We start from the raw sequence: 21,535 nt of genomic DNA on the forward strand, positions 1-21,535 counted from the left end.
GGGAGGTTCAGAAGGAATAAAAGAATTCAGCAAGAACAGGTATTTTGAGTGAAGGTGGTCAAATGATCACAAAAATGCATTAGAAGAGAACAAGAGAATTATTAAAGCATACCTGTGAATAACCAACTATATCTCCATTTTCATCCAATACATTAAAATTAATGATTGGACCCTGGACCTCGGGGCTGCTGAAGTCTGTATCACTGTAAAGATGCACAGTAGGTGCCCCATTAGGATATGTTAACGTAGAGAGGATTCTATAGGTGTAGTGAGCTAAGGCAAATGTATGTTGTTCTATGTTCTTCATTCCACCTGCAGGGAGGAGGGGGAGAGAGGAGAGAAAAATTCAACAACTTCCAGTTTCATTTTGAGCCATTTCTACAGGGACATTAAAAGGATCTCGTAAAAACAAGTCAATTGTAATTATTATTTAATGTAAGTTTTTAAAAGATGTGTTTATTAAGTTTACATAAACAACATAAATATTTAAAAAATTAAAAAGAAGGTTCAATACATTTTTGCAGACATCATAGTAAAATAGATTCTTTGAAGGGACATTTAGGAAGTAAGACTCACATATCAATAAGAGAACCTGGCCACATAGAAATACAGTTTGTTCCGGGATTTTTCTCATGAAAGCTACAGCAGCAGGCACTCACTCCTGGGCAAATCTAGCAGCTCCAGTGTCATTAGTTGATGACTTCACATGAGGAGGAGCCATCACAGATCTAACACCTGTGACAGAATTTTCACACCATTTTTCATAACTACAGAAGCAATTATTTTCAGTAGTCAGTTTTATATATTTAGTTTCATCTCATGAATTATGGGAAATAAATAAAATAAAGAGATTATAATAGACAAGGCGTAATTCTTATAAACAACAAACGAAGCATGGAAGTCCTTAACAGAGGGTGGTGAACACAGCACATTACATCATGGGCTGTCCTCGGAGTTTGCAAGATGACATCGCGGGAGACCGCTGCCTCAGGAGAGTGGGGAAAATTCTTAGGGACGACTCACGCCCTGGCCAGCACCTCTTTAATCTCCTACAGGTAGGAGATACAGATGTATAGTCAGCCGCACCAACAGGTTAAAGAACAGTTTTTATCTGTGGGCTGCTGGGCTGCTGAATGGAAAAAAATAGTGGTGTAATTGACTTATGACAAGCACACAGAGCGCGAACAAGACTGAGTGTTGTGGCGGGGGGGGTGTCTTGTTTAATTTCACTGCATACAGGTGCTGTAGTGACAATAAAGGTTTATTTATTTATTTATTTAATTTATGGTACATCACTCTACTGAAAGTTTTCTGGGCCCTAATGTTTTGGTTTTTTTCAACACCTGCCACACATCTAATTTATTCTTGACATGGGTAAACTAATATTAAAATGGGTCAGATATGCATTGAAATCAGACATCTACTCTAATTAATGGTAGGAACATTTCATTTTCACCCGGTTCTAATTGGGTGTGCAATTCCTTTTTGTTCTCTCCTCTCTTTCTCTGCCTCCTCAGCTGAAGCGTAATCCTCTCATTCACGATGGCATGCTTAGACCACATGTGATATGTTTTCAGTATTTATCTTAATGAACAGATGGCTTTTGGAAATTCCCCATCTTATTTTGTTGAATAGCTAATTCCTCCTCCTTCTTTCAGCTCAATGATGTTAGCAACTTGTATTTTGAGAGTCACTTGTAAAGAACCTTATATGGAAAAGCCATACTGGTAGTTCTTGCTCAACTAATAGTATTTACATATAGAATTTGTGGGGGAGATTACACAAAGTGGTAATGGGATCTAGCTGAAGTCAAGCTGATCTACTAGATTTTAGATGTAGTAATCTGATCCAAAAAGACGAGCAAACCAATGACGAATCAAAGTACCTAGGGGTAATCACATCTCCACCCATTTAACAAAAAGACTGGCAATAGCAGTTCCAGAATCGAAGGAGAAAGAGGGCTTTCAAACCATGGAGCTCAGCAATGTCAAAGATGCACAAAGCAGACATCTTCTTTCAGCATTTATGCTGCTGAAGGAAGTCCACACTCAACGCTTATGCAGCTTTCTATTGGTCACTACTGCATTCTGTTCTCCAAATCAAAAGGAGACTCCATATTCCCTGCACTCTCCCCATGAGTAAAATATAATTCAGTGTTGTAAAATAATTGCTCCCACAACCGTAAAGCCAAGAAGACGCTCTTGAAAGCTGTATGCCAAAAGCAGCTTCATTTTATTCCTGGTTTTTGTCAACATTTCCTGTTTGTATAAAACTGATTTATCATCCCAGGGCATCACAAGAGGAAAACATTTTTCTGTAAATCTGATTTCAAAACATCTTATTTTTTTGTAAATAAGCTTATGTATTGCTTTGAGATGTCTCCCAGGGATTCACAAACAGAATGAAATAAATAGAATATCAATGACTTTAATTAGGGGGTTTTTTGGGGGGGGGGAACCTTGTATCTTCCAGTTACTGTTGATAGCAAAAGCAATGAAAACTTCTAAATTTAACCTTTTTTTATAAATGCTTAGTAATGCATATAAAATATCACATAACCAATATTTGCTACTATTCCAAAAACTGTATTATTAATGTATCACTTCTAAAAGATATGAAAAAGTCAGCTCCTTGATGTTTACTCATACACACACATCCCGCACTTACGACATTTGATTTAAAACTGCTGAGAACCACAGTGTGTCAGTACAGTCACCTGGCAAAAGAACTGATAACCTGAGATTCACAGTAAGATTCCCCTCCCTTCAAAATCCAACTTGTTATTCAAAGAGCAGTGCTAGATGAAAAGCAAAAGGTTCAGGATTTAAGCTCAGTTATATTAAGCCTCTTATGCAATTCACTTCAAAGAGTCATTGGGCCCAAAAGCCATTTGGCACAAAATGGTTGATTAGGTCAACTTGAAAAATGAAAGATGCTTTCTAAAAACTCCAAACTACCAATCCTAGCAGTAGAGGTGGGAGGATATAAAATTCATTCTTAGAATTTGTGACAGAAAGCAGCCTCACTTCTAGAGTTATCAAAGTAGATTACTTGCTTCAGGCTTCCTTTTACTTTCTCAGGTTTTAAAAAACATTTTTTGCCAGTTATTTTTATTGATTTTCCAAATTATTACAAATCAAACCAAATTAATACAATTTCCAAAACCAGTTTCCCGCTCTCATTACAGAATATGTCCAAGATATACCCCCACTGCTGCGTCAATTCTCATTTAGTCGCTAGTTGACATCACTTTGCAATTACCATAATATTTTTAACAGCTGCCCTTCTACAATCCTGCATACTGCAAATTCCTCATATAAACCTTGATTCAGGTAGGTAGCCATGTTGGTCTGACGCAGTAGAAATATATAAAAAAAATAATAAATTGTCCAGTAGCACCTTAGAGACCAACTAAGTTTGTTCTTGGTATAAGCTTTCATGTTTAAGCTTTCATGCACACAAGAACAAACTTAGCTGGTCTCTAAGGTGCTACTGGACTATATATATATATATATATATATATATATATATATATATATAACCTTAGTATTTATAATCAATAACAGCATGTGTAGTTTTTTATTAAGTTCTTATTTCCCGATTCCAGTGTTGCATTCTTCTCACTTCGTTGTTCAGATCATAAATCTTTCCCGGGTTGGGTGTTTTGTTGCAGTTTCTGCTTCCTCTGTCATGCTCATATTTCTAAGGTCTCATCCCATCCTGATGATAACACAGTCACACAGAGCAGATTCAAACTGCAACCTAAACAATTTACAAAGCGAACTTTCCAAACCCATCTCAGCCACAGGATTCCACCTTGCAATGCCTTCTTTTCCAGTGCAAACACACCCATCGTAACAGAAGTCTTTCTTTAATTCAGCCTCTACGTGGCTTACACAACAAGCCCAGCTGTGGGTTATTCTTTACTATGCTCTTTTTCCCACAACATCCCATCAAAAGATGGTAATAAATATCACCTAGTTACTCCTTAGTCAAAGGGGGGCAGATGTAGTTAAACCGTATTAAATTCATTGTAAAGCATAAATCAAAGGTCTGCCTCTCTTCCTTCAAGAAACAAACAACTTCACGTGCCTCTTGTCTCTTTATGAAGGACAGGGCAGAAAGAGAAAGTCGTATCCAAAAACAAAAAGAAAACATAAAGCTATCTGCCCTCTCCTTTTCCATTTGTGGCTGTTGAAATGATTTTTCAAAGCATCAAAATACCATTCAAATACCTTCAGAGCACACCAGTTTCCACAGGGCACAGGTGAGGTCTGTTGGACCTCAAATGTTTACCATTCTGAATGGAGCTCTTGCCCCAGAATATGCCTGTGCGCTACTGAATAATGTAGTGTTCCCTGAGCTGTCTTTCAGGGTCATTTGTCCACCATGACTGATCTTCCCATGAGGCCGAGCAGACCATTGACTACAATCAACAGATAGGCCTTGTGGCAAAAGTGTGCACTGCATCACTTGAGAATTCAAAAGTTAGGTTTAGGTAGAAAACCTGTGAGCACCTAGAAATAGCTCTTGCACCACTTTCACTGTTCCTGTAGCAGGACACACACACACACCCCGCCTGCTCTTCATTCCATCTGTCATTCTTCTTTAACATTTCTAATCTTTGAAATGAAGATGCTTCTAATACCCTGAAAGAAGCTTTGCATACAAAATGAACTGAACCACTTAAGCTCCTGAGAATTGCTTCCATTTAAAGAAACTACCAATAGCATGAAATAAAATTCCCTTCCTTTTTCACAACTTCAGTATTTATTTCAATGTTGTAAAATAAGCATGTATAGTTTTCCAAGACCGCTGGAACATTTAGCATTTATATGCCCACAACCCCTCACAGTCCAAAGTTGCACATGCAGCCACATGCAGCGCTGATTGCTTTCATATTAATTCACAAGGTTTTTTCAACCAGCCTCCTCTCTGGAAAATATTTGATATCTATTTGTGTGAGGGAAAGGAACTGCTATACCACCATCATATATTATGCTCCAAAGGAGCGCATCCACGGCAGAAACACACTGATTTTATACCAGTTTAGTGAAGTGATTCCCTGCTGGGAAAATCAGGACATGACCTTCACTTGTGTTTCGGAAAGAGTAGCAGCTTTGCTTTTTTTAATATAGAATGAAAAGCATTCCTCTATTTTTTACAGCCTGAAATGTGGTTTGACCCCTAATCTCCATTTCTAGTCAACCGAACGCGATAATGTATTTTATTTATGAATTAATCATTATTTCCTCTTCCTACTCTCACGGAAGAGCCAATGCATCACAATAAAAGCAAAAAAATAAAATAAACAATCAACTTGCAACATTAGGCGAATCAGAGGTTTTCCGAAACAACAAGGTCTTCAGTTGCCAGCAAAAATGGAAAGCAAACAAATCTCCACCCCCAAGGTGCTTTCTAATATATCCATGCCTCCCGTGCTGCAGAAGACATGCAGAAGGGCTCTGTTGTGGACACACAATTTTAAAATGATCCTTTGGGTATCCTGGTTCTAAGCTATTTGGGGCTTTAGAGGCAACACTAACACTGAACTGAGACTGGAAATGAATTGGTAGGCAGGGAAGATAATACAGAGTAATTCACTGTGTAAGACACTGGCTCGGTTTTTTGTTTTTTTTAAAAGAAATTTAGATGCATGAATGTGAATATCTGCTGATACTTCACTGTATAAATCTTTTAATACATTTAATACATTTGTTGCCCATACTGGTTGCTTTTTGACTTAACATTTTGTTTCCAGTGCAATGTTCCTCCCCTCCCCCATGCTTTCTTCAAGCTTAAATAATATTTTCAACTTTTTGCCAGTTTTATTTTAATTGTTCTTCCATTGCAGTCATTTCCTGAAACAGGATTTTATTCCTGCTATTTATCATTCCAGTGTTTGATGTTTGAATCATATAAATACATTTTGCTCAAATGTAGAAAAGAACTTGGCATGAATGGAGATTCCTGCTGGAAAAGCATGTTACTATTTTATTTTATTTCAAAGAAAAAAATCTACCTATTGGGAATAAACTGCTACACTATTTTGATTGTTATTCACATTTTGATAATCACATTATAAACCTCCACTTAGAAATGAAACTGTAATGTGTTCTTTCCTGCTTCCCAGGAGCCCACTTACTTTCCCCTTGCCTGCCTCCCAAAAACAGAATATCAAATTTAAACTCTAATAAAAAAAAATAGAGTTCTGCTCACTGCTTCTCAGTGCATTAAAAAATATCACTGTTGGAAAGCACATCTGAACTGGAATTAATGTGAGCCCTTAAAATAAAAAAAACATCATATTTGTTGGACTAGAATGGCCAAAGATGAATGACAGCACAGCCCTTGATTATCACTCCCGCTTCTTCCCCTGTTTTGTTGAAGACACAAGCTAGATCTACACAGCTATAAAAATCGCTCTGAAAACACTCTGCAAAGAAAGTTGTAAATCTCACAATTGAAAATATCATTGAGTTGTGTATTCAGCTCTACAGCGCCATCTGGAGTTACAGTGTTATAACACATTTATAACACTGTATTCTGACTAATGTAGCTCAGTCCACAGATGACAATAGATAGGTTTCCATACAAGGGACATTCCTTGAGGAGTGCAGAACACCTGAAGTGTCAGTGAAAAAGAATGAACTTGCTTGTCTGCATCAGCTGTCACAACCCTGATCTTGAAGAGCAGCCAGCACTCTGACATAGAGGAGGAACCAGCTAGATCTGAACCCAGCCCCAGGTCTTGAGACTGAAGCCCAATGAGACAGCTTCCCCAGAGACTGGCCCCACTGATGCCAAGGGGCTCTCAAGTTCCCAGGTGCCTAATTGCCAGTGCAGGTCACACACATGGCAAGAGCTCACACATGGAAAGTGCACATTCCAGGTAACAGCTGCTTTACTTAAATGCTCCCTCTTGTGAATTCAAATTTTTATTTTTTTATTTATCAAGGTGCTGTGCTCCAACATTACTCAGAGACCTTTTATGTCAATTGTTTTATTCAGTCCTCTCCCAGTCATTTTATCTCATTTATGTACATCCAGTGTTATATATTATCCAAGAGAGAGCTAGAGAGCATGTGCAACATTCATATAAAGTAGCCCCTTGGAGTTCAGTTCAGCCTGTTATTTCAGTTATTTTCTGCAAAGTAGCATTATCATAATCCCTTGAAATTTATGTGCTGAAGAAGAGAGACCTTTGGTCTTTAAACAACACATGCAATGTACAAAATTAAACTTAACTATAATGATTACTGAGGTCTCTTCCAGCCCCCAGCAGGATACAGGATTCATTTTCCTGTAAGTGTGTATTCCGCACCCATTACTTATCCCATCAGTTATTTCACATGCAGGTAAGAATAAGCGAACACTCAACTCTGACACAGGGCAATCCAGGCTGCCTCTATGTGTATGGCTATTTGTTTGTTTTAAAAAACAGGACTGTGAATGAGACTTCAGATGAAACTGAAATGGCTGTACAGGTGGTGGCCATTTTAGGCGTGTCCAACTGACATGCCACCAGTGATGTGCAGGTCCTTTCGAACCCAGAAGAGGGAAGAACAGGGGCGGAGGCAGGGCCAGGTACAGAACTGTTATTCTGAAAAAGAGATTAAAAATTAAAAACTGTTAATCTGAAAATAAAATTTGCTCTAGTTAAGAAGAGATGATTGTATGAAACCTTGATTGCTAATACAAGAAATACTGACTTTTTAAACAAGGGGTCTGAATGCTCATGCGCTCACGTGGCGACAGGCAGACAGGTGGGTCTGTTTCCATTCCAAATCACTTTCAAATACTCTCAATCATAGTTCTGTTTCATCTCACTGTTTGCCTCAAAAAGCATTTAAATGCTACAATTTTTCTCATTTTATATATATTCTTTCCCTAAAGTATGAATCTTTGAATGTATTTTTCCATAAAACATGCATTTTGGTGCACACTTTTTGAACCTAAAGTAATAATAATAATAATAATTTATTATTTGTACCCTGCCCAACTGGCTGGGTTTCCCCAGCCACTCTGGGTGGATTCCAACAAAGATGAAAAATACATTAAATTAATGTGCATTAAAGTGGGTCACAAAAGTCATATACATGTGTACTATACTCCAATTGACAGCTGTGTTCTGATCCACATATAAATCCAGGATGAGCAAATTAGGTTGGCTAATTAGGTTGTGGACCAAACAAATTTCTCCTCTACCCATAATTTCAGTAAATCACACCCTGAGACTCCAGCAAATCCTACTACAATTTAATCTCTTGTCTAATGCTTATGAAGAAAAGGACATATGCCAGCAACAGACAGCTTAGGTAGTTTCCCAATTTAATTTGTGTATTTAATTAATGGGAAGTCTGGCTCCCAAGTAAATTATAACTAAATTTGTCAACTAAACCAAGCATTTTCAGATGCAATTGATTGCATGCCCTTTGGTGTACAGAGCTATGTACATTGATGTGCTACATAAAGAACAACAACAATAATAATATTCACAACTCACACATAAATGTGAACTCCTCTCGGCAGAAAAATACTTTGGGTGTTCAGGTTTAGCTGTTAAGCACATGTAGCTCAGTTGTCCAGTTCCACAGTGTCATCATCGTCATCTACATACCACCCTTCATCTGAAGAGCTCTGGGTGGTTCAGAAGATAGACAGTACACAGGCTCAGGATCAGCAGTTGCCCACTGGGGCATTTGCTGTGGTCCACAGACATGCAGGGCCCATCAAGGCTGACACTTTGCCTGGCCCCACCCCAGTGGCGCCATCCCTTGGGCCTCCCACCAGCAGCACTACTGCAGCTACCAATCTCTTTGGGAGCTGCTCACGCATGAGTGGGCTTGCCAAAGAGTGGTAGCAGTTGTTGCCATGTCCAGGGGCAGCCCATGCATGAGGCGAGGGGACGCCATTTGCCTCTGGCAGTGGATCTGACTGCCGTCCCTGCCCTCACCACTGTGTGGCCTACCCCACTGGGGCTTCACCTCCCCCCCCCAAAGACAGCACCATTGCCCTCACCCCTGCCACTGCACCTGCTGTGTCCTTGCCCCCCATGGCAGCAGCACGGGCACAGCTGTAGGCGAGGGTGCAGTTGCGGTGCTGGGTCTGGTGCCGCTGCCATTGCCAGTGCAGATGCAATGGCAGGAACAGGGATGGGGTGGGAACCTGGATCTGCAGGGCAGCAAGCATCTTGGGGGTGGGGCATTTTGCCCACAGCAGCAAAACAACCCTGGCAGTGTCACTCCAGGATAAGGCTGCTGGCAACTGCCTACCACCCTCCCCACAGTGCTTGAAGAAAATGGGCTCATCAGATATGGGGGCAGGCAAGCAGCTGCAGGAGTGCTGCTCCGAGGGGAGCAGGTGTTTGGGGTGCTATCAGCACTGTGTGACCCCAGGAACCTCAAAAGCTGGAGCCAGCTTGACAGTGCATGTTCTTGAGTCAAGAAGCTTTAAGTTCCCAAATCCATTTAGATGTTCTTCCTCTTATTGAATCAAGTAGCAGAGGAATAATTGGATAGTCTTTACTGGCTTTTTGTTCCCCTTCTCCCCGCACAAGCTGCAGCCCAATTCCCCCTGTGCTATGTATCTTAGAAATTTGCTTCTCCTTTTTTTAAAAAAAGCAAAGAGGTATTTCAGCTTGCAGCAATAAGAGTCAAATGTCAGCCTTGTATGCACAGTAATGGCCACAAAGTACAATCTGTGCTTTTTCAAAAGATCATTTTTCAATCCAAAGATTTTCTCTGGTTATTGATCAATGGAGAACTCTCATAAATCCCACTGGGGCAGTGCATAAGATGGCTGACATCCAGCAAGCTACAATTATCTATAGACAACATGAAAGAAGCACAGAATGTTGTGTTCCTTCTTCTTGTCTAATTGCTGCAGATGAAGGGGGGAAGCTAGAATGATAATTTTATGTAAGGGTCAACTGATTTTTTGGGAGATACGTGAGGCATCTTCCCAAGAGTTATGGGTAATATTGACTACATCTAGCCCATCATTACAACCTATCATGTATTGTGAGTGAAATTTAAAAACACAGAGTTTGAGAAGCAAATTAACCATCTTGTTTTGGATCCAGGGACATGGGTGCAAAATGTTCTGTCTCCCTCTCAGATGGCACTTCCTGATAAACTGCTTGCATTCAACTCTGGTCACTTGGAATACTGTTTGTGGTGATTTGCACACCTTGAGGGTGGGCAAAGTTAAGTAGCAAGTCCTTGCGTATCTGAGAACTCTTTACTGATTACTTAGGTTTGATTCCAGGGGAAAACCAGCCTGCCGCATCAGTTGACCAGAGTCAGAATAGGTGCTTTTCTTCTCACTGCCAGAAAGAATCCTACTCCAGAGCTTATGCTCACTCCTGTTTTCTTTTCTACTATTTCTATTAGATTGAGATCTTCAGGGGGCAAGTGATTTACTATTTTAATTTTCAAATGGTGCTTAGTAAATGTTCACACTTTTAAAAATTGTTGTTCTCACAGAAAATTTATTTTTATATTTATTTATAACATTTATATCCCACCTTTCCTCCAAGAAGTTCAAGGTGGCAAACATTGTTTTTTCCTCCTCCCCATTTTTATCCGCACAACAACCCTGCAAAGTAGATTATGCTGAGAGGCAGTGACTGGCCCAAGGTCACTCAGTCAGCTTAATGTAAAGAAGCTGGTAAAATGCGGTCTTGACTATGCTACCACTCAGTGGATTTGTAACTGGCTGACTGACCGAACCCAAAGGGTGCTCATCAATGGTTCCTCTTCATCCTGGAGAAGAGTGACTAGTGGGGTGCCACAGGGTTCTGTCTTGGGCCCGGTCTTATTCAACATCTTTATCAACGACTTGGATGATGGACTCAAGGGCATCCTGATCAAATTTGCGGATGACACCAAACTGGGAGGGGTGGCTAACACCCCAGAGGACAGGATCACACTTCAAAATGACCTTGACAGATTAGAGAACTGGGCCAAAACAAACAAGATGAATTTTAACAGGGAGAAATGTAAAGTATTGCACTTGGGCAAAAAAAATGAGAGGCACAAATACAAGATGGGGGACACCTGGCTTGAGAGCAGTACATGTGAAAAGGATCTAGGAGTCTTGGTTGACCACAAACTTGACATGAGCCAACAGTGTGATGCGGCAGCTAAAAAAGCCAATGCAATCCTGGGCTGCATCAATAGGAGTATAGCATCTAGATCAAGGGAAGTAATAGTGCCACTGTATTCTGCTCTGGTCAGACCTCACCTGGAGTACTGTCTCCAGTTCTGGACACCACAGTTCAAGAAGGACGCTGACAAACTGGAATGGGTCCAGAGGAGGGCAACCAAAATGGTCAAAGGCCTGGAAATGATGCCTTATGAGGAACGGCTAAGGGAGCTGGGCATGTTTAGCCTGGAGAAGAGGAGGTTAAGGGGTGATATGATAGCCATGTTCAAATATATAAAAGGATGTCACATAGAGGAGGGAGAAAGGTTGTTGTTTTCTGCTGCTCCAGAGAAGCGGACACGGAGCAATGGATCCAAACTACAAGAAAGAAGATTCCACCTAAACATTAGGAAGAACTTCCTGACAGTAAGAGCTGTTCGACAGTGGAATTTGCTGCCAATGAGTGTGGTGGAGTCTCCTTCTTTGGAGGTCTTTAAGCAGAGGCTTGACAACCATATGTCAGGAGTGCTCTGATGGTGTTTCCTGCTTGGCAGGGGGTTGGACTCGATGGCCCTTGTGGTGTCTTCCAACTCTATGATTCTATGATTCTATGAATGGTTGAGAATGGATTTGAACCCTGGTCTCCCAGGTCTTACATCACTCTGGCTCTTGTAACATTCACAAAATATTGTGAGCTCCATTTAAAGTCAAAATGGCAAAATAAATGGATCCGGGGAGGGCAGGGGAGAGGAGGCAATAATATTCCTTTCAATATTTTGGAAATAAACCTCTGAACTCTCATTGTCTGGTGATTTGTTCTTATATTCCCTTGCAACAACTTTGCAGGTTGAGGTCTGGTTGTTCATTCTGTTATCCTAGTGTTCCCTTTTGGAAATAAAAGATTCCCAGACTGTGTTTCTCAGGCCTGATCAACTTCTCACACACAGCAAAGCTGTTCAAAGTGAACTTTAAATTCACTTCCCAGTTCCGTCCCCAAACCACAACATGACACTGTCCTTTATACCTCTAGTAATTAGGAGAAGTTGTCAAACAGGCTTTATGACATATTTCATGAGTTTGTGGCTGAGTAAAGCAGCTGACTTAACCCCACGGTGACTTCAGAAGGATTTTCTATATCTGATATTTATGATTAGTGCCATTTAATCTGGAGCTTCTGAATAAGTAGCATTTCACAAAATATGCAAACTTTCATTTGCTTTAATATGGTCCTTCTGAAATTATCTTAATGTTTCTGCACTGAAGAAAGGATTGAATCAAGTCAGCTGAGGAACTGTACATACTACAAACAAAATAATCCCTGCTAGGATACTACACATATCTTTTTTTAAAAAGTAGTATTTAAATAGGCATCCACAGGAAAATGAATTTTACCTGCATAGCATTGCTGAGCTGCTGTGTTTTAACTTCATGCATCACAATTCTCAGCAGTTACAATTCTTCATCAAACAAACCCCACAGCAGTTGTAAGTAAATCCATTCATATTTGAGAATGTATTTCATTGCAAACAGATTGACTATATTTTCGAGATCATAGAGTTCTACAAGTGTTGCAGAATTTGAAGGGAATAACAAAGTATATTATTTATTTACCGGATGCCTTCATCTTCCCCAGATGCAACAAAACATGACTCTCCCATATCAGTCTCTACAGCCACAGCAGGTGCTGTAACTTTCCAACGGTTTGACTTCACCCCCCAAAACAGACATCACTGCAAAATAGTCTCTCTCAGACCCATTCTCACAAGTCAGCTCAGGAGAATACCATGGTCTACGGCAGTGTGGTCCAATGCATGGCCTGAGGGCCTTTTTTGGCAGCCCCCGGAAACATTTGGGCTGCACTTGGGCTGCCTTCCCAAAGCCCACCCCCTTGCTTACACAGCTTCGGGAAGGCAGCACAAAGGTTGGAGGGGGCATCACATTTTGTCCTGGCTCCCCCCACCCTGCCAGACAACAAGGCAGGGTGCGGCCAACAGGTTCTGTACTGAAGTACTCTTGTGGCCCACGTGGTTTGGGAGGCTGGACCATCCTGGTCTATGGTATCCAAAGCCACCGACAGGGTTGCACTCCCCATGTCCTTCTCCCGGTGAAGGTGTCCAAGGCCTAGTCAGACCCATAGCCATGTTTGTGGGCAAACTCAATTTTGTTAACTAAACATAAATCTTTAAATATGACCTGATCAATATACAAACTCATTCCAGGCTTCTCATAAACTCTGTTCATCATACTGAAAAATCAGTTGCTGAAAGATCTGATTCATTAACACTATTGTATAAAATTCAAATGAGATATGTTGTTTTATTTACCCAATTTAAAGAACCAAAATTCATCCATCAGCTAGGCTCAAAACCTTAATTAAATTGCCCAAACTCAACTTGGTTCAGTCATATGTTCATCAATCAAATAAATAAATGGTCAATGATTACATTTAGTTAATTAAGTCCATTTAGCTTAAGAGCTTCTCGAGCAAAACACAACTCCTTTAAACACTTGCTGCCGATAAGACAACTCTGTGCTTTAAATGGTTGTGTGTGCATTTTCATTAAGCAAAAAGCCAGACAATAATTTTTAAAAGAAAAGCTGACGGGGAGCTGTGGTTCCTTAGTCTAAGACCAGGGTCTCTAGCCCTTATCTTTTTTATCATTTTTATTGGTTTTTTATTTTATTTTAACAATATCTGTAATCATTACATTACATTCAAATTTCAATTTCCCCCTTCCCTGCTGACTTCCCTCAACTTCCATCCCTGGTTTATTCCATCTCATATTACATTCTGCTGTTTATATATACTTCTCTATTGTCATACTATTAGGCTTCTTGTTTTTTATAAATAAAATTGCAAATGTTTATTTAAATCCTGCCAATGACTCTAATTTTTGTTGTTGTTGTTGTTTCTGCAAATATGATGTAAAAGGTTCCCACTCTTTTTCAAAGTCACTATTGTCTTTTTTACGCAGTTTACAGTGGTACCTCGCAAGACGAATGCCTCGCAAGACAAAACACTCGCTAGATGAAAGGGTTTTTTGTTTTTTGAGCTGCTTCGCAAGACGATTTTCCCTATGGGCTTGCTTCGCAAGACGGAAACGTCTTGCAAGTTTGTTTCCTTTTTCTTAACACCGTTAATACAGTTGCGACTTGACTTCGAGGAGCAACTCATAGAACGCGGTGTGGTAGCCTTTTTTGAGGTTTTTAAAGACTTTGGTGATTTTTGAAGCTTTTCCAAAACTTTCCCGACACCGTGCTTCGCAAGACGAAAAAAATTGCAAGACGACAAAACTCGCGGAACGAATTAATTTCGTCTTGCGAGGCACCACTGTATCTGTTAACTTTGCCAACTCTGCATAGTTCATCAGCTTCTCTTGCCACTGTTCCTTTGATGGTATTTCTCCAGTCTTCCAGTTCTGTGCTATCAGAATTCTTGCCACTGTCATTGCATACATAAATAATGTCCGTTTTTCTTTTGGCAGTTGCCCTTATCTTTACTCTTTATCCTGGGCTGCAAGCACCACCACCCCAAATCTTTTCCCCCCACTTTTCCCAGGGCAAACACAATTCCCTTTGCAGGAGTAGATGAAGACAGGGCTTTTTTATGTTCAGCCACAGATCTCATCCAGTCATTACAGTTCAACAGAATTTGTGGCAGTTACTGTATTTTTTGCTCTATAAAGGTAAAGGTACCCCTGCCTGTACGGGCCAGTCGTGTCCGACTCTAGGGTTGTGCACCCATCTTACTTAAGAGGCCGGGGGCCAGCACTGTCCGGAGACACTTCCGGGTCACGTGGCCAGCGTGACAAGCTGCATCTGGCGAGCCAGCGCAGCACACGGAAACGCCGTTTACCTTCCCGCTAGTAAGTGGTCCCTATTTATCTACTTGCACCCGGGGGTGCTTTCGAACTGCTAGGTTGGCAGGTGCTGGGACCGAGCAACGGGAGCGCACCCCGCCGCAGCGATTCGAACCGCCGACCATGCGATCGGCAAGCCCTAGGCACTGAGGTTTTACCCACAGCGCCACCCGCATCCCTTTTTTTTTTTTTTTTTTTTTTGCTCTATAAGACTCACTTTTTCCCTCCTAAAAAGTAAGGGGAAATGTGTGTGCGTCTTATGGCGCGAATGCAGGCTGCGCAGCTATCCCAGAAGCCAGAACAGCAAGAGGGATCGCTGTTCTCACTGCGCAGCGATCCCTCTTGCTGTTCTGGCTTCTGAGATTCAGAATATTTTTTTTCTTGTTTTTCTCCTCCAAAAACTAGGTGCGTCTTGTGGTCTGGTGTGTCTTATAGAGCGAAAAATATGGTACATAATTTATAGCACAAAAGTTAAAGCACTTTGACTGCCGTGCCCATGTATAGCTTAAGTAAAAATATTTTGGCCCACCTTGAGTGGCAGTGTTGCAAAATGGTGGTGGTGGCAGGTTCTGGCAAGATCTTCCCCGGTGACAGAGGCAGTGGGGCAGGCTAGTTGCCATCTTGGAGGTTTCTGCCACCCAAGGCAGCTGCTTCACCCCACCTCATGGGTGGGTCAGCTCTGTTTTGGCCTCTTGAGAGAAGCAGTACTTCAACATAATATACTAAATTCTGTAAGAATCTTGTGATAAGATTACTTTAGCTGTTCTGGTTTACCGTTTACGATGTGCTCTGAAGTAATGAAAAAGACTGGCATTGTGGTGGAACTTATGATCACCATACCACATATTATGAATACATTTAATACATTCTTCCCGTGCATTATGCAGAACACTAGAGTTTGTTCACAAATCCTAGAAATGAAACTTTGAATAATTACAGTGTAATTCTACACCTGCCTACTCAAAAGTCCTGTTGAGCTGAATAATGCTTGCTCCCAGATGAATAGCTTAACCCAGCTTAACCTGTTCTATAAGGTGTAATTGTTCATGAGACTGACTATATAGTTCTTCAATAACTTTAACTATCTGACCCTGCAATGTAGTTAGAAAGAATGTTGGGTAGTGCAAGACTACTTCTAGATAGAAAATAAGGAAGGGGAGCTCTGGACCAATCTGACACACTCTGGACCAATCTGGAGCTGGCTGGACGCAATTTGGTCTGAAAACAGCTAATTTGGTTTAGAATTCAAGATTTGTCTGTAGCAGCTGCACAGCGCTAGTAAATATGGATAGGACTGAGATGCATATTTCTGCGTTCATGCTCCAAGATAGAACATCACTCAGCTGGTAGTACTGGGTCTGGTGAAAATTTAAATTTTTTTAGAAGACTGGGTGATGTGAACACTGCTAAGATTTTTACCATTGCTCATCTAGCTGGTTGTACGATAACTGATTCAACTGTTTCAGGCTTCAAAGTAATTATCTATTTCCCCCATTAAAGCTTCACAAGGCTTTTGATCATGGATAACCCAGGTTGTAACTCACGTGTTTTACCCAGAAAACCAACAAATCTTGGTTTTATGGACACGGAACTTAATGTCAGGACAGCAGACTAACCTGTAAGTCTTTCCAAGGCATCGAATCCATGCTTTAGTGCAATAATATCAAGGAAAGAAACAGTCCCATCCTCAAACCTACATGGATTGAAAAAATAAATAAATCACATTTCAGTCAACTTTTGTTGCTTATTCATTTACACACTATAAAAACCAAAAGTTATTTAGCAAAAATTCATAAACCTTAGGAAGATATTGACCTAGCTATAACAATGCAGAGAATGGCTCTTTCTCACAAGAGCTGCAGTGGGGGGGGGGGGGAGAGAGAGAGAGAGAGAGAGAGAGAGAGAGAGAGAGAGAGAGCTTTCTGTAGCGCGCTCTACATGGGGCTGCAAGAGCTGCAGCCAGACTGCTGACTGGGACTGGCTATAGGGAGCAGATGATGACTCCCTTGCTACAACAGATCACTGGCTACCTGTCTGTTTCTGGGGAAACCTGAAAGTGTTGGCTATTACTTAGAAAGCCCCACATGGCTTAGGCCCAAGCTATCTGAAAGACCATGTTCCTTCAAATGAACCTACCTGGGTTTTGAGATCTTCAGGGGAGGCCCTTCTCCCAGTCCTGCCACCCTCACAGGGACATGGGAAAGGGCCTTCTCAGTGGCTGCTCCTAGAATCTGGAACTCTCTCCCAAGAGAAGTCAGACTGGCTCCCTCCTTTTTATCCTTCCGCTGGCAGGTCCTTCTTTGGGGAATTGATTGCTTTTAATAAAAGGGCTGTGCTATGCTATTTTATGGGAATTATTTGTCTGTTTTAAAGTTTAAACAGGCTTTATAGTTTTAATTTATAGTTTCATAGTTTTAATTTGATTAATGTTTAGCATTTAGCATCTTAAAAAGTAGAGACATCACCTTGCCAACAAAGGTCTGTATAGTAAAAGCTGTGGTTTTCCCAGTAGTGAGGTATGGAAGTGAGAGCTGGACCATAAAGAAGGCTGATCACCGAAGAATGGATGCTTTTGAATTATGGTGCTGGAGGAGACTCTTGAGAGTCCCATGGACTGCAAGAAGATCAAACCTATCCATTCTGAAGGAAATCAGCCCTGAGTGCTCACTGGAAGGACAGATCGTGAAGCTGAGGCTCCAATACTTTGGCCACCTCATGAGAAGAGAAGACTCCCTGGAAAAGACCCTGATGTTGGGAAAGATGGAGAGCACAAGGAGAAGGGGACGACAGAGGATGAGATGGTTGGATGGTGTTCTTGAAGCTACCAGCATGAGTTTGATCAAACTGCGGGAGGCAGTGGAAGACAGGAGTGCCTGGCGTGCTCTGGTCCATGGGGTCACGAAGAGTCGGACATGACTAAACAACTAAACAACAACAACAACAAATGTTTAATTGTTTTTAATGATATTTTTCTCTGTTTTTAGCCATTCTTGTTTTTATATGTAAACTGCCTTGAGTCTCGCTCAGGGAAAATATGGGAATATATATATTCAGTATTAAATTACAAGAAAGGGATTTGCTAGACTTTTCAGGTATTTCATGGAGCATATCCAAATATGCATAGCAACCAAACAAGACATCACCATAGCCAAAGTGAATTTGGTAGAACTGCCATTTTTTCTCATCTAATAAATCTTAAATCAGTCTTGACTCTTGACTATGGGAAGGAAATTCAAAGTGGCTCCATGTATCTGCAACCCCAAGATGGGAATTTGACACCCTGACTTCCAGCGTTTCCCAGGCAGGGTTCAAACGTTCAAGCAGCACACACCTGGCTTTCTTGTACTATATGATTATTCTTCCTCAAGGACTATCTGATGAATCTCTCCTGTAACACGTCACCACAAGGGGGAGCTCAACCAGGATACAAATGTCCTTTCTCTGTAGGGACTTATTTTAAAATGGTTACCTTAATCCACCCTGTAGTATTTGAACAAGGTCTTATTGGGACTAAGAAACTGTATTAATTAAAACTCAGATATTTAACATATTAATCTCTCTAGAGAGACCAATCCCAGGTTTAAAGAACCCATAATAAACCTTACTTGCATTGGTTTGAAGGAAGATAATTAGAACAGACTGTCAAAATACTTCAATTAAGTCTCCAACAGTAATTATTGGGCAGACCAATTCCCAAAGTGCTTGACTTAGCATGAGCCCACTAAGAAACAAGATTTGCAGGGCATTGGGGGAGAAAAAGAAAATGATCACTGATGCCAGAGAAGCAGGGGTTCTTGATACAAACTACAAGTTGGTATACATTGCATCAACTTATAATTCAGCACATGCACAAAAAACCTCATTTGCAATTTATCATCTTGCAGTACAGAAATCTTGCACAAGGGAGAAAACACAAACCTGTGCTCCAAATCTGCTGGCTAGGGGGCTATAGAAAAGTAGTTCAGTCTTACTTAGGACTGTGGGTGGTATAATTTGCTCCTCTCTCTCTCTCTTTTTAAAAGAAAAATGAGATGTGTTAGTGTCTGTCTTTTCCAAGTGTGAGACACTGGCAAATAGTTGCAAAGATGTTAACAGCAAAAGAGACTCGGCTAAATCATGTTTGATGTGTTTTTCATTTGCATGTATTTTGTGGAGACATTTATTTCACCCACCCCACAATACAGGTGACTCCCCACTTACACAGGGGTTATGTTCTGGGCCCTCCCCACATGTTAAATCACATAAAGTGGGGAGCATTCTCCAAACATCCTTTAAACGCCCTCTCTGCCACTCTTACACCAATCCATGCCAAAAATACGGTATCCCAAAAGAACCACCACTAGAATTGAAGCTCTGGGGCCAACAGGAAGCTGGAGGATGCGCAGGAAAGAGGCTGCTGCTGCTGCGCTATCCCGCACGCCAGCTGTTAGGCGGGGAAGCTTGAGCAGCCCAAACAACAACAAAAACCAATCCTTTTGGGGTAGACTTGGGGTAGGAAAAATGGAGAGAAGGAGGAGAGTCTCAAACACTGATGGATTGGAGGAGGAAATGAACCAGGCATCTCCAAGGCAGAGAGGGAGAGGGAGAATGTGGGGTACGTGGTAATACTGTGCATAGCATCTGTGGGGGGGGGATATGTCATCCCTGCACCAAACAACCCTCAAGGGAATCCTCTGCTGTAAATCTCCACATAGGCTCTAAAAGCATCCCCTGAATCACCCAGGAGATGACACTCTTCTTTGCCAAATCTGAGACCACTTGCCAAAACCAAGGGATTCCCTGATGAGTGTATCAAATGCTTACATACACAGAACTGTGAATTACTGGCAGAATGTCAGACAGAGGAAGCCTAAAAATATGTCCTGTATAACAAGTGTGCAAAGCAGAATTTTGTGAAACAATCCTGCTAATTTAAAATTTTATATTCTATTTTAAGTGACATGGGGGGAGGGGAGGCAGGCAGGGGAATAAGAGAAGTAACACCAAACACTCTAGCAAGAGATAAAAAATGAACTCAGAGGGTCTTCGGATGTGACACAATTATGTCATACCCACACCCTGCTCATGACATGCCCCGTTTTCCCCTGCTCTGCTGTTACAACTTCCAGAGATGCATTTATGTCACTCTAGCATTGCACTGACTAACACCTCTTGTGAACCTATTTGCAAGTTTGAATTTAAGCAACACAGAGATTTAACCCTGGGTTGGGGAATTTTAATATCACTTTTCCTTTGGGAGCAGAGTCACCAGAATCCTCCATACTGGGCTAAAAGTAGATTAGCTACCAAGGCTTCAATAAGCCCTGTTCCTTGCTGGAGAATTATATAATATTTTTTTTTTAATCCTGCCTTTCCACTCAACAGATACACAACATGGCTTACTACCATAAAGTTTATAGTAAGTTCCCTTTGTAACTAACCATATTAAAACCCCATTATTTCTACAATTAACACAACAAAAGGAAAGCTCCAAGGCAGAAATATTTACTCTCCAAAGGGATGAGCTAAGTTCATGGGCTCTGTGAAGAGGAGCATTTCACTGCCGCAAAGTACCGGTACTTGCCCTGAGTGGATGGCCACCACAGCACTTGAGATGGGAAAGAAAAGAGCAGGGGTCAATCAGAAGATCGCAATGTTGACATATAGCAATAACATACCGGTACTGAACCTCTGGCCCAGAATCCAAATGTGGCCCTCCAGTCCTCTGCACCTGGCCCCTGGGATTCTTCCCAAGCAATGCCTCTGCCCTGGTCACACCCCTCACTGGCTCAAGACCCTCCCCGAATGCTTTGGCCTTGCTGGAAATGTCATGGAAATGGGACAAGCCCCCTTGTTTCCTTGAATACACGGCACACAGGCAAGAGTTGTGTATGTTGCTCGACTCACTTTTGCCTCTGGCCCTGCCAGGGGCACCGACTTGCTGCCCACGTTGAGGGGGCCCGGTATCGCATGTCATCATATGCATGACCTCATGTGCCCCTCTGTGCTTCCCGCCCCCACCCAGAGCATGAGTGCTCACCTGGTGGTGGCAGTGGGTGGGCTACACAGCTCTTCACCCCCCACATACCCCACCCCCTGCACAAGCTCTCACCCGGCAACAGCAGGGGGGTGGAGGGCGATCTTCACCCTCCGTGCATCCCACACCCGCCTGGCAGCAGCAGGCTACACAAGATAGTGGCCCCCTCAATATTGAGGGCTCAGCCCCCTACCCACAAATAATGAGGGGGCTGAAGCTCTTTCCACACCCTGTGGTTGGCGCCACTGGGCCCTGCCCAACACTGGCAAGCGGCCTATGAGGCCATGAGCCCTTGGGCTGGAAACATTTCTCTACCTCAGTAATGAAAAACTGGCACTCATTCTAATGTGCCCCAGGTCACACAGGGCTTCAAAGGTCAATATCAGAACCTTAAATCTAACTTGGAAACAAACTAGCAGCCAGTGGAGCTCTGCTATATGGGATTAAATATTTTATCTATACTTCTTGCCTGTCCTTTCCTGACTACTTCCACAGCTGAGCACTGGCAGCT

General features: G+C 41.7%; 1 protein-coding gene across 1 annotated transcript in view; it reads right to left on the reverse strand.

Annotated features, from left to right (window-relative positions):
• Positions 1-21,535, reverse strand: part of MOCOS (molybdenum cofactor sulfurase) — a 97,365-nt gene that overhangs the window by 46,442 nt on the left and 29,388 nt on the right. Inside the window, exons 5-6 of the mRNA XM_080976642.1 lie at positions 16,625-16,701; positions 113-312 (exon numbers count right to left, since the gene is read on the reverse strand). Coding sequence (XP_080832768.1) covers positions 113-312; positions 16,625-16,701 — 277 coding nt within the window. The remainder of the gene's footprint in view (positions 1-112; positions 313-16,624; positions 16,702-21,535) is intronic.

The sequence above is a fragment of the Podarcis pityusensis genome (genome assembly GCF_964106645.2).
Source record: "Podarcis pityusensis genome assembly, chromosome: 13".
In the NCBI taxonomy this organism is placed as follows: Eukaryota; Metazoa; Chordata; class Lepidosauria; order Squamata; family Lacertidae; genus Podarcis; species Podarcis pityusensis.